Here is a 16185-nt window from a genome sequence, read left to right as displayed (position 1 = left end):
CCGGGAGGCTTGACGAATGAACTCCAACCGCTGGGCATCGGTGTAAACACGGCGTTTAAAGTGAAGTTGCTAGCGGCGTGGGAGCGATAGATGACAGCTAGTGAACACAGCTTCACTAACACTGGGAGGCAGCGCCGTGCGAGTTTCGCCACTATTTGTGAATGGATGTAAACACGGCGTTTAAAGTAAAGTTGCGAGCGGCATGGGAGTGATGAATGACAGCTAGCAAACACGGCTTCACTAATGGATTGTGGATGCTTGGGCTAATGTGTCTGATGCACTGTCGAGCCTTCACAAAAGCCAGCATCATTTCTGAGGCGCCGCACGGCAACGAGACTGACTGACAATGACGACAGGGAACCTGGCGTGTTTGATGGAGAACTTGCCCCGCTCTTCATTTGGGATACAAAAGGTGAGGACTTTGATGGATTTGTGGATGAGAATTTATCAAAAATAAGGTGAGTCTGTTGTTAATAAATAATAATAATAAATACTTCAATAAAGTACAACCCAACTCAGTTTTGCTCTCGTTGGCTTTTTAAAAACATACAATAGCAAGCATGCTAGCATATTGTAGCGTCACTGGGAGTACTTCCTGTTCCCCAGCGTGCTTTGTGGTACTGTTTTGGTACAAATGCTCTTAAACTTACATTTTTGAGCTACATAATTGTTAGTTATTGTTCTGCAAAAATAGCGGTAGTGTCTTGTCTGTTTTTGCGTTGCTGTGTGATGTTTTTAGTTGTGCACCATGACTGAGACTATGTGTTGAGTGATGACCATCCTGATTTCAAGTGGGTTTGATAAACTGAATGAGAGTTCTGCTCTTAATTTATCTAAAGAAAAAAAGCATTGTCGCTTCCTCACTGACTTTTGAGCGACACGATACCGTGCATACCTACGCCCTATAATACGGCCTTGTGTATGTGTTAAATACAAAAATAGAAACCGTAACTGAGACTGCGCCTTTTAATACGGTGCGCTTTAAGGTCGTGAAAATACGGTAGGTATCTACTGTATAGCATATGCAGTATATATATTCATACAATATATTACTTAAAATTATTTTCAAGTTAATTTTTAAATGTGTGGCGGCTTTTATTTTGTAGTGGGGCGCCGCCACAATAAATTACATGTAGCGGAAACCCTGTAATTACTTTTAATTACTAAGACATTACTAAGACTAAATTACATAATTTTCATTGCTACAGAATCCTCAACAACACGATCGTATCCGTGCTTGTGGTTAAAGATGAAGTTGCAGATACAACTGCAATCATTTAATTAATGTATTTTTTTTTAAAGACGCCCTTATTTTATGACCACTATGACATGATGTGTGCCACTCTTATTTTGAAGCCTGGAAGTATTGTGTGTGTGTGTATGCTGAAAATGTATTTTGACTGTTGCTACGTGAGATTGCTAACTAGGTGCCTCTTCCAGTCTTTTATTTCACGCAGGCATGGTCATCCTCCTAAAGCGCTCGGTTACATTACTTAAAACAGCGCGCGCACACACACACACACACACACACATACACACACACACACACACACACACACAGCCGCATTCCGCTCAACTAAGCTAACTTAGCCAGTTTACACTAGCCATTGCTGTGAGCTCACGCTTGGTGAAGAGTGTTTCCTCTTATTTTTTTGCATGTTTGTCACACTTCAGATCATCAAAACAAATGTAAATGCACTCCTGATCAAAATCTTAAGACCATTTGAAAAATTGCGAAAATTAGCATTTTGCACATTTAGATCTTAATGAGGTTTTAAGTAGAGCTACAGAATGCAAAAGCAAGAAGGGGGAGTGAGACAAAATGTCATGTTCCGCAGGAAAGGAGCGAGCACTTCCTGTCCTGCGCTGTTATTTTGGCGGGCTGTACTTCCTGCTGGGAGGAAGAGGCAGCCGCTTCACTCCTGGTTGCTGCGCAGCTGGCAGCAATCATCATTTGTGGCGGTTAAAAGGCCAGCATTGACACATGTACGGCGCTGGCTCATTGTTCCTGGACTCCTCACTGGTGCTGTGACTTAGAAGGTTCACTTACCTGTTACTGCCTTAGACGACGGCCACTTGTGTTTTTTCCCGCAGAGCCTTCCACTCTGTCGCCTTTTGTTGTTGTGCCTGTACAACTGTGAGTACCTGCAGCTGCTCGCACACCATTAAAAGACGTTTATTTGCATGCTGCTGTTTCCTTCTCTGCATACGCGGGGTCAAGCACTCGACAGCCTCAATCGGATCGTGACACAAAAAGCATTTTGAAAAAGTAATTGATTGAAAACAACAATTAAACTGAAAGAGGCTGTTTATCAGCTGATCAAAAGTTTAAGACCATCGCTCCAAAAATTCCAAAAAAACAGAACAAAAAATGTTCTCAGCAGGACTCAGTAATGAGTAGCGCCACCGTTCTTGTTAATCACTTCTAAAATTGGTTTGGGCATGCTTGATGTGAGTGTTTCCAGGAGGCTAGTGGGAACATTGCTCCAAGTGGTGAAGATGGCTTCACAAAGGCCATTTTTATAAACTTCCCTTGCCATCCATCCCCAAATGTTCTCTATGGGATTTAAACGAGGGGAATATGCAGGATGGTCCAAAAGAGTGATGTTATTCTCCCTGAAGAAGTCCTTGATCCTGTTGAAAAATCCAGCTGTTACCACACAGACGAGGGCCCTCAGTCATGAGGGATGCCCGCTGCAACATCTGCATGTAAGCAGCCGCCGTTTGACAACCCCGCACCACCTGAAGCTCCAGTGTTCCACTGAATGAAAAAGCACCCCAGATCATGATGGACCCCCCCTCCACTGTGCAAAACATCTCAGGTGGGATCTCCTTGTTTGGTTTGGTTTGGTTTGGTTTAGTTTATTTGAACATGAAGGTTACAATGGAATACATCTCGTGAATCATTTTTTGACAGTTCCACATGTCCAAAAGGAGTAGGAAGAAGCAAAGCTTATTTAATCCTACCCCCCATCCATTCTACATCTAGTACAGTACATGTAGTTCACTTCCTGGATTCCATGTCATGTTTTCAGTGATAGTCAGGATAACACATAATAGATAACGGTGAGATAACCCTCCCCCCAAAAAAAGAGAGAACATTCATAATAATGATAATATGATGACAATACTAAATAAATAAATAAATAAATAAGAACAAAGCTTTTTTTTTTTTTTTTTAAACACAACAATGTCATGTCAATTGTCATGCCAGTAACGTTGGAAGCCATCCAGACCGTCAAGGTTACATTTTTTCTCATCAGAGAATAAAACTTTTTTCCACCTTTCAATGTCCCATGTTTGATGCTCCCTGGCAAAGTCTAAACGGGCAGTTTTGTGGCATTGAAGGAGACTAGGTCTTTGAAATAGTTTTTGTTTTTTAAACCCTTTTCTTGCAGATGCCATCTGATGATTATTGCGCTGCAGTCGGCTCCAGTAAGGACCTTAATGTGGGTGGAAGACCGCCCTGTGTCTTGATGGACAGCCAATCGGATCCTCCGGCTCAGCGCAGGTGTGATTTTTTTGGGTCTACCACTTGACTTTTTTGTTCCATAATGCTCAGGATCTTTCAAACCATTTAGAATGATTGATTTACTGCTCCCAACCTCAGCAGCAATGACACGCTGCGAGAGGCCTTGCTTATGCAGCTCGACAATCCGAACACGTTCAAAGAGAGAACGTTTCTTAGCTTTAGCCATCAGGAGGGCATGACTGTGTGAATGCCTGACAGGAAATGAAAATTTGGACCAGATTTTGGCTTTTACAGCCTGTGGTCTTTTGATCAGATAATAAACAGCCTATTTCAGTTTAATTGTTGTTTTCAATAAATTACTTTTTCAAAATGCTTTTTGTCTCACCCTCCTTTCTTGTATTTGCATATTGTAGCTCTACTTAAAACCTCATTAAGATCCAAATGTGCAAAATTCAAATTCTACCATTTTTTTAAACTGGTCTTCAAATTTTGATCAGGAGTGTATTAGTCAATGACAACAGGAATTTTGGCCCATTTATCTTTGCAGAATTGTTGTAATTCAGCCACATTGGAGGGTTTTCCAGCATGAACTGCCTTTTTAAGGTCATGCCACAGCATCTCAATAGGATTCAGGTCAGGACTTTGACTAGGCCACTCCAAAGTCTTCATTTTGTTTTTCTTCAACCATTCCAAGGTGGACTTGTTGGTGTCTTTTGGATCATTGTCCTGCTGCAGAACCCAAGTTAATATTTAAATTTGTTTGATCATCTTAAACAATTCGGTGTGACAAACGTGCAAAAAAATAAATCAGGAAAGGGGAAAAAACTTTTTCACAATAATGTATGATACATATAACTTGTTTTTCAATATTTTTTGACTAATCGGCCATGGTCAACCATGAAACAGCAATCATTTATAGATAAGAGAGGGAGCCATGTTCGAACAGCGATGTAGCGAGGGACGACTGTATTTTTGTTTTTAATTGTGACATCCCTTCCAGCACATTTGACTCTCCTTTGTCTTTTCTGTTGTTCTATGAAGCAAGGTCGACAGAATGTGTATTCAGTTTGGTTAAAACCACATACAATGAGCCTCTATAATGCTGAAGAATAGACAGCAGGGTCAACAGCGATAGTGAGACAGTCATAAAGATAAATATCAGCTGACAGCATAATCAATGTGCAGCTCTCCATGAAGGCTGACAACAGTCAATTACTCATATATAAACACTACATAGGTAACAATTAAATTGAAAAAAAGCAGCGTACACAAAAGACAACCGACAGACTGAAATAGAGAGCAGACACACAAAACCCCAAACTCACTGGCACTTATTAATGCTGTGCATACAGACGGAGGTCTACGCATAGAAGCACATTGTATCAGAACAGTAACCCGTGGTAGAGATAGTGAAGTATCAGCTACTTGTGTTTGACATGCATGGTTAACACAATGACGCTCTCACGCCACAATGGAGCCTCTTACGCAATGACGTGTGCAGTACAGTCGTCACTGTGCGATTGCACTCAAGGGGCTTGACGTCAAAAGCACAGTAGCGAATGCAAGCACACACGTGCGCACATACGCACACACACACACACACACACAACTCCTGACACTCACCTGACACTCTTCTGTTGAATCTGCTTGGCGGTGGAGCTGCAAAGACACAAACAAGGGGGAGAGGCAAAATTAACCTAATTGAGTTCACACAATGAAATAACAATGCAATTGATTTGTAACTTTTGTGCGCTCTTGGCAGTCTATTTTTTTTTAACTATTCAATGAAATTACAATGAAACAAAAGGAAGCAGAAGGGCAGACAGTGAGTCAGGATGACACCTGTCTAGCAGAGAAAGATAAGACAAAATGACACACAGCAGGATACATAGATATTAAACAAAAGAGAGATACCCTCAGGCTCTGACAAAAAACCCTATGTCAGGGGGCCAACTTTACTGGGTGCCACTGCAGGTAGAGTCTAGGTGAGGCTGGGCCGCATCAAGTTTTTGGAGTAGGGCAGAGAATCTCAGGGTACCTCACCATACGATACGATTCGCCATACATGGCTCATTATAAGGATAACATCTTCATACGGGTATAGGGTGACACAAAAAAATTATTTCATAGTTTATATTTTGCTGCATTCAGCTGGGATAGGCTCCAGTTTACCCATAAACCTAATGAGGACATGCGGTATAGAAAATGGATGGAATTTTTACAGCATATTTTAACCAGAATACAAGCAGCAATGCTGGAAAAAGAATGAGATTGTTTTAGTGCAACATAAGTGTAAACAGGATTTTAGTTTAGGTGTAAAACAGTGACACTGTTCAAACTCTTTTAGAAAACACGACAACTCATGTCTCTCAAGCAGACCAAAACTATAAAGTACAGACAAGAGCATAACAAAAAGTATGGCAGTCGTGACGTATTCACTGGAAAGAGACAGAGAATGACATGTACAGTATAAGATTGAGCGGCACGACAATTTTGACAATAAACAATGTTAACTAAACACACGTCTCTTGATTGAATAACACAACATTTAGCATTTTAATACAAAAATAACTTTTTTTTTACTGGACAGTTTTCTCCATGAGCATGGTGACATAAGAGGTTGCTGTCTGTTGTGCCGCCCGTGTGTCCTATTTTTGTAGCACACTTCTTCTATACTGCAAAGTCTTCTTTGTTTCGTCCACACGATAAAAGTCCATACTTATGATTTTAACTATGCCACCGGATCTTGCATCTTGAGTCCATACTTATGATTTTAACTATGCCACCGAATCTTGCATTTAACTTCATTGGCCGAGTCTACTAGTTATGCGCATTTATTTGTTTTTGCTTCTTCTTCTTTCATTCCTTCTTCTGTGGTTTCCGCCCAATTTTCTTCCGTTCTGGCAAGGAGGTCCTCCTAGATTACATGTAAAATGGTGACTCGGCTCAATGAGAAGGGACGGCAATAGAAGTTTATAGTGGCTATATTTTTATATTAAAAATGTTTAATGTCGCAATAGTTTGAGATAGAAATGTTTTGTCGCACCCCAATTGGGAGTGATGCCGGCTCCCAGCATGCATTGTGGTTTTTGGTTTGATAAAAGTTGCTGATGTTATGTGTTTAGAGTTAACATAGTTGTTTATTATTCCCCATAGTAGTAGTTTCCTTATGTGAGTTTACTTACCTGTTACGTGTTGTATTGTCATTTTGTGTTAGCACCGCAATTGTAGGCAGTGTTCTGTCTAGTGACCCCCCTGTCTCCATGTGATAACACCACTGTTAGTTCAGTGAATTGGCCCGGATGTCACAGGCTGCAAATACGCTACACTTTGATGTCAAGTCGCGGGCACCAATCACACTCCTTTTCGATGTCCAGTCGCAGGCCGCAAAATATGATTCGGCGGGCTGCAAATGGCCAGCAGGCCGCAAGTTTCGAGTTTTAGACCCCTGCCCGAAATGCTCTCTGACAAAATTATTTTTCAGTGACTTCACAATGTTGTTTTATAGAAAATTGATAGGTCTGCCCCATTATGTACAGCGTGTAGTCGTATGGTAAAACTGATGGTCAGAAAGTCAAAAACTGAGGTTTTAGTGCTCGTTGGTATTTGTAGCGTTGACAGTTACATGGTTGATGAGAATATAATTTCACAATGTTACAATTCATTAAGTGCTTAACAAACAGTAGGCCATTGATTCTCCAACTGAGGTACAAATACTACTGGTGATACACCGCTCCATCTAGTGCTATTCAGAAACATCAGCTTAAAAAAGGAAGTTATAAGAAAGATCTAAATGTGGCAATGCCTTCAGGTCAGTGTGAGGTGTTGTCGGAAGCTTTAAACTTGTTCCAAGTCCGAGGGAGCATCACAGGGCTGTTACAACTTTCTGGCAGCACCTAGAGATGGGCATAATGGCAGGCTGCACTATTTCTCCACTGGCTTTGACCATGGCAATGGAGCTCATTATTTGAGCATCTTGATGGCTGGTCGGAGGGGAACGACTGAAGTGTGGGCTGCTTCTTCCTCCAATCTGAGCATACATGGATGACATGACGATAACAACAACAAAGGATGGATATGATACCAATGATACAGGAGAAGCCCATCAAAAGCCTTGGTCTCTGGTAGGGCTGGGCGATATCAATATTTTTAAAATATCATTGTTTACTTTAAGCACGATATCAAAACCAACCATATTGTCGATATCAATATAGACTGGATTTGCACTGTATCTCCCTCATCCCTGCATGCAGGAGGAGGAAGGAGGGGCGGAGCAGAAGTCTGGCGGCTCCAGTCCAAGTGTCTGCTGTGGAAGAATTATTACGAGTCAGCAAGGAATAAGCTATAGCTCAGTAATATGGATGTACTCCGAATTCAGAGCATTAAAAAAAATATTTTTCACCACCTTAAAACTTGGCACAAACTCCAATATGAGGAATGTGTGAGGCTGTGCGCTGTCTGCCATGCTCCTGTTACGTTCCTCATGAAAGGAAAAGCAAAGTGGTGTGCTATTATAAATAGGTGTCCCATCACATTGTTAAGATATGGTCCCCGCTGCAACAGTGGAAAAAACGGCTTTAAAAACCTGCTGAAAACAATGGACTCGCGATGTCCAGCAAGCTTCGCAGTCGCAATTATTTACCACGACAATCTCTATCACAAATGTAAGTCAGACAGACAGTTGCTAAGCCTGATGCAGTTGACAGGTTGGTGTTCGTTGACATGCTTGTGTCTTCTAAAAATGTTTACCTAAAAAATACTACTGTTCAATTTAAAGTATGTTTGAGTTGCTGACATTTTAAAATTTCCTCTTAAACCGGCCACTCCTTCATATTTTGTTCTTTTGTTATTAGCTGAGGATTTAAGCATAGCTAAAGGTTTGTTACAAAAAATATTATATTTGACTTTTTCTATATTTCCAAAAGAGAATGGCCTACTTTATTTTAGAGGGTATTTTTATTTTTTTTTGTCCTGTCCAGCCATGAAGGCAGATAGTATTGCTGATCTAAATGCCCTCACGTGCTCAACAGATTTGCTCTGCCAGGGAAAGGTGTAAGATACTCTTCCCCTGTTATACAGAATTTATTTGACTTTGATGTTTTGTTGTTACGCAAATTTGTAGCGGCCTGATCGGAGCAGGAGGGGATAGAGAAGAAGAGAAAAGAAAACAGAGAGGGGGTGCGGGGATAAGAGGCAGACAAAAAAGAGACAAGGACAAACGCAGCAACAACAATTGTGACAACAATAACAAAACAACAGAAACAAACCGGATTGTCTGTGATGGTGATAAAGACCCTGACGGAAAGGGCAAAATAATATCAACAACCGCAATGATAATACTGTATTGAAACATTCATACCTATTAGTAGCGATAGCAGCAATGAAATTATTAACTATGATTGTGATCAGAATGACAATAACTAATGCACACAATTGTAAAAACTATAAATCATACTGCCGACATCACCGTCACTAATAAAACCAACCACATAAAAACACCCTGGTTAACTCAGAGTAATGTATGTACTGTGAGTGTGCATATGTACGTGTGTACAGGTATCTCTGTATGTGTGCAAGTCTTCATGTACATAAAGGTGCGCAAATGTGTGAGTGTGTAATTGTCACTGAGAATGCATGAAAGGAGAGGGACTGCCTCCCACCACCCAGCAAGCCCCACCCCACATAGCCAGGCCGAGCCCCACTGCCAGAAAGCCACCGGGCCCACAGAGGCAGGCAGCACAAAGATCAGTCCCCCAAGAGCCAGCCCACAAAGCCCTCCCCCACGGGAAGACCAGCAAGGAGCCACAGAGGCGCCGGCAGGCCTGAGGACAGCCAACCCCCGAGCCTGGCGAGAGACCACACCCCAGAAGGGCAGACGGGCACCATGGGCCACACATGCCCCTGCAACCGGAAAGGAGCCCGCCCACAGCGGAAGCGCCAGTGACCCCCGCTACCCCCCACTTTGTCCCAGGCTCAATAAATAGATGTGTACCATTAAAGCTGCAGCAATTAATTGTTGATTAATCAATTATCCAATTAATTGTCAGCTATTTTGGTATTCAATTAATCTTTTTGATTTTTTTTTTTTTTAAATACACTAAGTCCCCAACCAACAAACACAATTGGTTCCAGACGACTGTTCGCAAGTTGATTTGTTCGTAAGTCCAACAAAAGGTATTTTACCAATTATATAGGTACTACATGTACGTGTATACATATATACAGTACATATATGCGTAGTAATATTAAACAAGGATAATTAATGAAAAAACAATAATAAAAATAATCTGTCCGGGTTGTATCATACAACTACAACTTAGCCTTCCTCTCTCCTCTTCCTCTTTTTCCTCTACCTGTTGGTCCCATTAGCAGTGTCACAGTGCCCTCTACTGGTCAAGCATGTAGCACTATAAATATGGAGTTCCAAAAGGCAAAATACATGAAAATACAGACCAGTCAGCTTGGGTTCATATCTCCCAATGTTCGCATGTTGGATGTTCGTAAGGTGAGGATAAGTGGCAAAGAAGATGGATGGATGGAATTACTTCTGCGAGTCATTATGACGTATAAGACATCAAAATATTAGGAGAATGTCGACAGGGGGGAGTCATGGCACTCAAAATAACACTTCAAGGCACTCAGAACGCCACTTCCGTGTGGATGAGAGGCTGAAATGATAAAATACTTTGCCGTATTGACCCGAAAACGTTTGTGTGGATAGCCCCTAAATGATCGGGATCACTAATAATCAGTTGATTGCCCCGTCGATCTTTACGGCAGCTGCCATAAAGTGCTTTGTTTTTGCAACAGGCCTAAGTAAACAAAGCCAAAAGACAGCAAAAAGGCAAAGCTGATCACTGAAAATGTAGTCAAATTTATTGCTTTGGACAACCAGCCCATTTCTGCCGTGGAGAAAGTAGGGTTTTGCAGTTTTTTAAGAATGGATGGCTCAACGCCATGTTCTGCCATCACAACACTACACTGCCGACACCGCCTTACCGCAGTTGTACAAAAAAGTACAGAGAAACATACAAAAGCAAAAACAAAAGCAGACGGCTCAAAGTTTCACTACAGATATACAGAGCGGTGATGTTTGCCCCATGTCATTACAGTTACGACATTTTATAATACTGCACCAAATCCATGAGTGATTTGAAATTTTTTGCCCTTTTTCGGACTAAAGCAATAACTTTTTGGTCCGTCTCTAGGGCATAACCGATTACTCGATTAATCCAAGCAACAACCTTCAAATTAATTGATTAATAATTGTTAGTTGCAGCCCTTGTATCATGTACATAAATTATGGAATTAATGGTTTACAATTATTCTGAACATGTTTGCCATTATGTCACCATATGATTTCCAGGAGATTATGCTAGGTAACATAGCTCATACAAACGATTGGAGGAGGGTAAGAGCAGGGGGCTGGCCATTCAACTTCTAAAATGTTCTCTATTGTGTGTTCTCACACAAACTTCTTAGCTGCCCTAGCAAGCATCTTAGAAAAACAGATTCATCAATTTCTTTTTTTTTTTTTTTTTTAGTTAGTCATAATTTTATCTCTTAGAAAACAGAACAGTGGTCTTGGAAACAGTCTTGGAAACTTGAATATTTTTTCCATACTTGAGTTTTCATTTTCCATACTTTTCCAGACCTGGATTATAAAATCAAATTCCATACTTCCCATACTTGTGTAGAAATCCTAATTTGAAGAGGGGCATTTCTTTGTTTATCAATTCAATCTAACCCAGCATCTATCAGAGCAGAGGCCACTATTTGCGATAATACGGTACATTTCCTGGTCATGACTTAAGTGCTGCACTCTTGACAGCACACAGCTGCCTGAAGTGGACACCGTTGGAAATGAATATGCATCAGGAATACTAAAGAGGCCAGTAAAAAAAAAAGTGTGTGTGTGTGTGTGCGTGTGCGCATGTGTGTAGCAAGCTTACATGTACATGTGCATTGATCTGTCTCGCATTTACATTTCAGTACTCTCCTAATGTTGTGTTTTTAAAGTGGCTTGTGCAAGAGGGTTTTGTGTAGGGGTAGTAATTTACGCAGATCGAGAATGAACAAACACCTGCTTGATAATGCCGCGATTGTTGCAAGCCAGTGTGTGCATTACTACACACAACACAGACACACATTAAGAGTGTGCTGCTACCTTATTACCAGCCTGTCAGAGCCCATTAGATCTAGACTGTGAAGCTGAGGGACTGATAGATAATCTCACATACCCGCCACTTTCCACAAGTCGCCTGTGGAGACGCATGTGCCCCTCTACGATTGTTCACAATGTTCACACTTATCACTCCGCACGGATCAGAAAAACGAGATTCAACTTCATTAGCACGTCATAGCCAAGGTGTGGTGATTTTTCATCTTACAAGGGGAAAACTGAGTGAATTACTATGAACTACTTCAACACTAATGCCCCTGGCTTTGTTTTTTTTTGTTTTTTTTATTCTCCAGAAGCCAATTTCTGCTGTCTCATTATTCTAGTTCCTGAACTCACACTGAGCATTCATGATTCAGTCTGTTATGACTTGTATACAGCTGTATTATTGATACTTATTATAGGACTTGACTATGTTGTGTGCATGCCCAATCGTGCCCTTCTGTGGCTCACCTCTTCCAATCGTGCCAAAGGAAGGCAAGTGTTACAAACTCCAGCACGAATCAGAGCACTCACATGAGCCAAATGTGCCGGTCTAGGTGTGAAGTGGGCCCAAGCATCGTACGATTGGCCGTGTGAATACACAGTGTTGTAGTGTGTCAATGAGACTGTACCATTTACATTCTCGAAGATTCCATTGAGAGTAAACAGGAACGTGAAACGATAAATGGACAGAGGAAACAAAGTAGGAATTAGTGTACCTTGCAAATAAGTCACCTGACACACCACTATGTCCAGGCCTTGTGTTCAACTTGCATTGTATGCTATCTTACACAGATAGCATCCAGAAAATATGCGTGATCACGTGCTGGTATGTGTTATCAGTTGTGTGGGTGCATGAGTCTGTTTGTACAAATCGTGACGTGAGTGCTTTCCCTTAGTCGTGTGTTTGGGTGGTGCTGATGGCTGTATTAAGTGTACGCCTGAAGTTGCCCTGGCAACCTAATACAAAGAGGATCTCATTGCCATAACAACACTACCCTATACACCCCCGCCCCCTGTCCCTTCTCCACCACATTCACATCCCTTCGCCTCTATCTAGCTGGTAACAAGTGGCAGCGCGTCCCCCACCAACAACCCTCTCACAAGCTCTCGCTATCTCTACCCTTCCCCTCATATACACCCACACAGTGCCATAACGAAAGTGTTGGATGGAAAGGAAAGGAAAGGAAAGGAAAGGAGGGGGTATAAACAGTCAGGATTGTGTGTGTGGTGCGGGGATCTCTGCAAATATGGCAAATGGACATGGTGGCTGGAAGCAGTAAGATGGCAGACATGGACTGTAGTAAGCTGGTGGTAAAGAAAGCAGATAGAGTTGCACAGCATGGTAATGTAAACAGAAATATACAGTATGTAGACACTGCATGGGGGAGTGATAGACATACAAGTATAGAGATTGTGATGGCTGGTTGAAGGTTGGAAAAGCAAAGAATGCGTGAATAATGGAAACAAGGGAGAACACAGTGTAAGAACAATCAACATGCATACCAGGCTTAACTTCTCATGTACTTTATACAGAGCTAGTTTAATGGCAAACAATCATCTAGTCTCTGTACTCTCATTTCAATTCACCCCCTCTCCTTCACATTTCTCCCTGATGCATGAAGCTGTCTTTTGCTTGTGAATGCAATTAGACATTTTTCCGATACTAAAAGCCTCAACAGTTCCGCCCCACTCCTCCTGACATGGAGATGCAAAGCAAATTAGTGGTGACTTGGGATGGACATAATAGTTGATTTAAAAAAAGGACATGTTTATATACAGTGAGAGCTAATTTAACTGAAGTAAAATTCCTTTTTGTGTAACCATACTTGGCCAATAAAGCTGATTCTGAAAATATGAGCATCTGATGAAAATGATGGAAGTGTGCAGCAGCGGTTAGTGTATCTTTATGGATGTAAAACTTGGCGTGGAGTAACTATTTTCATTCACTGGATCATTGCCAACATAACAGGACTGTCTTTGTCGGACCGAAATGTGCATTTGGACAACTGTGAGGCTTCAAATGTGAGTTGCATTCATGTTTATGTTTGTTTAACCAGTCTAACATTTATAAATGCAGTTATAATGCAGTTATAAATGTATCCTGCAATGAAGAAATGAGCTTTCCAATGACGTGTTAACAAGCCTAGGCATGCAAATGGGGGCGGTGTAAAACCCCAATTTCATCATGAAAATAGTAGGACAGTCCGCCGGCGGCCATTGGAACAGGAAAGGGTTGATTTACTTAACTGTCTTAAATTTATTATAGCAAGGGCCGCACAGTAGCCTAGTGGTTAGCATGTTGGCCACACAGTCAGGATGGGTTCGAATCTCTGTTTGGGCATCTCGGGTACTCCGGTTTCCTCCCATATTCCAAGAACATGCATGATAGGTTAAGTGACGACTCTAAACTGTCCATAGGTATGAATGTGAGTGTGAATGGTTGTTTAAATGTGACCTGCTATTGGCTGGCGACCAGTCCAGGGTGTACCCCGCTGTTCGCCCAAAGTCGGCTGGGATAGGGTCCAGCATAAGCAGATGCCGTTTGACGACCCTGCCACCTGAGGGTAGAAAACATGTCGGGTGGGATCTCCTTGTCATGCCAGTAACGTTGGAAGCCATCTGGCCGTCAAGGTTACATTTTTTCCTCATCAGAGAATAAAACTTTTTTCCACCTTTCAATGTCCCATGTTTGATGCTCCCTGGAAAAGTCTAAACGGGCAGTTTTGTCGCGTTAGAGGAGACGAGGTCTTTGAATTTGTTTTGTTTTTTTAAACCCTTTTCCCGCAGATGCCGTCTAATGGTTATTGCGCTGCAGTCGGCACCAGTAAGGACCTTAATGTGGGTGGAAGACCGCCCTGTGTCTTGATGGACAGCCAATCGGATCCTCTGGCTCAGCGCAGGTGTGATTTTTTTGGGTCTACCACTTGATTTTTTCATTCCATAATGTTGAGGATCTTTCAAACCATTTAGAATGACTGTTTTACTGCTCCCAACCTCAGCAGCAATGGCACGCTGCAAGAGGCCTTGCTTATGCAGCTCAACAATCCGACCACGTTCAAAAAGAGAACGCTTCTTAGCTTTAGCCATCAGGAGGGCATGACAGTGTGAATGCCTGACAGAAAATGAAAATTTTGAGCAGATTTTGGCTTTTATAGGCTGTGGTCTTAAAACCTTCGATCAGGTGGGGGGTTTTTTTGTAATTACAAGTTCCAAATGTTTTTTGTCTCATTCCCCCTTCTTGCTTTTGCATATTGTAGCTCTACTTAAAACCTCATTAAGATCCAAATGTGCAAAATGCAAATTCTAGCAATTTTTCAACTGGTTTTAAGATTTTGATCAGGTCGTATATATATATATATATACACATACATAGAGGGAGAGGGAGAGGTAAATAGATAAAGATAAATAAATAGATCTTCAACCGGTCACTGGAGCTGTGTGAAGTGACCACCATCATCCCTGCCCCCAAGAATTCCTCCATCTCAGCATTAAATGACTACAGACCTGTGGCTCTGACATCTGTGGTCATGAAATCATGTGAGCGACTGGTGTTGAACCACCTGAAGGACATCACAGGCCCCCAGCTGGACACCCTGCAGTTTGCCTACGGGGCAAACAGGTTGGTGGATGATGCAGTCAACATGGGACTGCACTACACCTTGCCACACCTCGACTCCCCACGGACCTATGCAAGGATCCTGTTTGTGGACTTCAGCTCGGTGTTCAACGCCATCATCCCCGAGATCCTTCACCTGAAGCTCTCCCAGCTCACTGTGCCAACCTCCACCTGTCAGTGGATCACCAGTTTCCTGACTGACAGGAGCCAGCAGGTGAGGTTGGGGGGCATCACATCTAGCACCCAGACCAGCAGCAATGGCGCCCATGGTATTAATGACACGACAAGACGCGGGCCATATTGTATGCTAACCGGAAAATGTACACAAACTGTGGCAAAACGTTGCCGTATATTTTCGACTTGAATTAAAAAAAACACACTAACTAGGGCATACGCTAACCGAGGTTTCACTGTATTTGTTTAGCTATCCATGTTTTTTCCTCACTTTTTTAATGCATCACGGCCAATTGTGCAAACTAGACAATGATGTCATCTAGTCCCCACACTCCCGCAACCCACTGCCATATACATGTTGCAATCGTATGGGAAACACTGGAAGGGGAGTCCTCCAAGAAGGAAGTGTGGTGTGTTTCCTTCCGCTGAGAAGATGGATGGAGTCTGTCAGATATCAGTCAGTGTCTTCCTAAGTGCCTACACCTGCAGTCCCAACTCCAACCTACATTACACCAGTAGAAGACCCAACACTTTGACTACTAATACTATTACTACTACAGCCAGTCTTCAGAAATTTGCTAAAACCATGCATGTCGAAAACATCCATAATAAAACGACAGTCACAGAAAAGTAAAGTAAGATCAATGATACCGTATGACAGCACAACCCAACACATTAAATAAATACAGACCCTTTCCAAAAATTTAGAATGTCATGGAAAAGTTGTTTAATTTCCATAATTCCATTCAAAAAGTTAAA

General features: G+C 41.9%; 1 protein-coding gene across 5 annotated transcripts in view; it reads right to left on the bottom strand.

Moving 5' to 3' along the window:
- Positions 1 to 16185, bottom strand: part of prkar2aa (protein kinase, cAMP-dependent, regulatory, type II, alpha A) — a 64580-nt gene that overhangs the window by 16025 nt on the left and 32370 nt on the right. For all 5 annotated transcript variants that reach the window (XM_054768086.1, XM_054768076.1, XM_054768102.1 and 2 more), the window contains exon 3: positions 5096 to 5131. In XM_054768086.1, the coding sequence (XP_054624061.1) occupies positions 5096 to 5131 (36 nt within the window). The remainder of the gene's footprint in view (positions 1 to 5095; positions 5132 to 16185) is intronic.

Source organism: Dunckerocampus dactyliophorus, chromosome 1, assembly GCF_027744805.1.
Source record: "Dunckerocampus dactyliophorus isolate RoL2022-P2 chromosome 1, RoL_Ddac_1.1, whole genome shotgun sequence".
Lineage (NCBI taxonomy): Eukaryota > Metazoa > Chordata > Actinopteri > Syngnathiformes > Syngnathidae > Dunckerocampus > Dunckerocampus dactyliophorus.
Note: the sequence above shows the minus strand (reverse complement) of the source record. Positions and strands in the feature narration are given on the sequence as shown.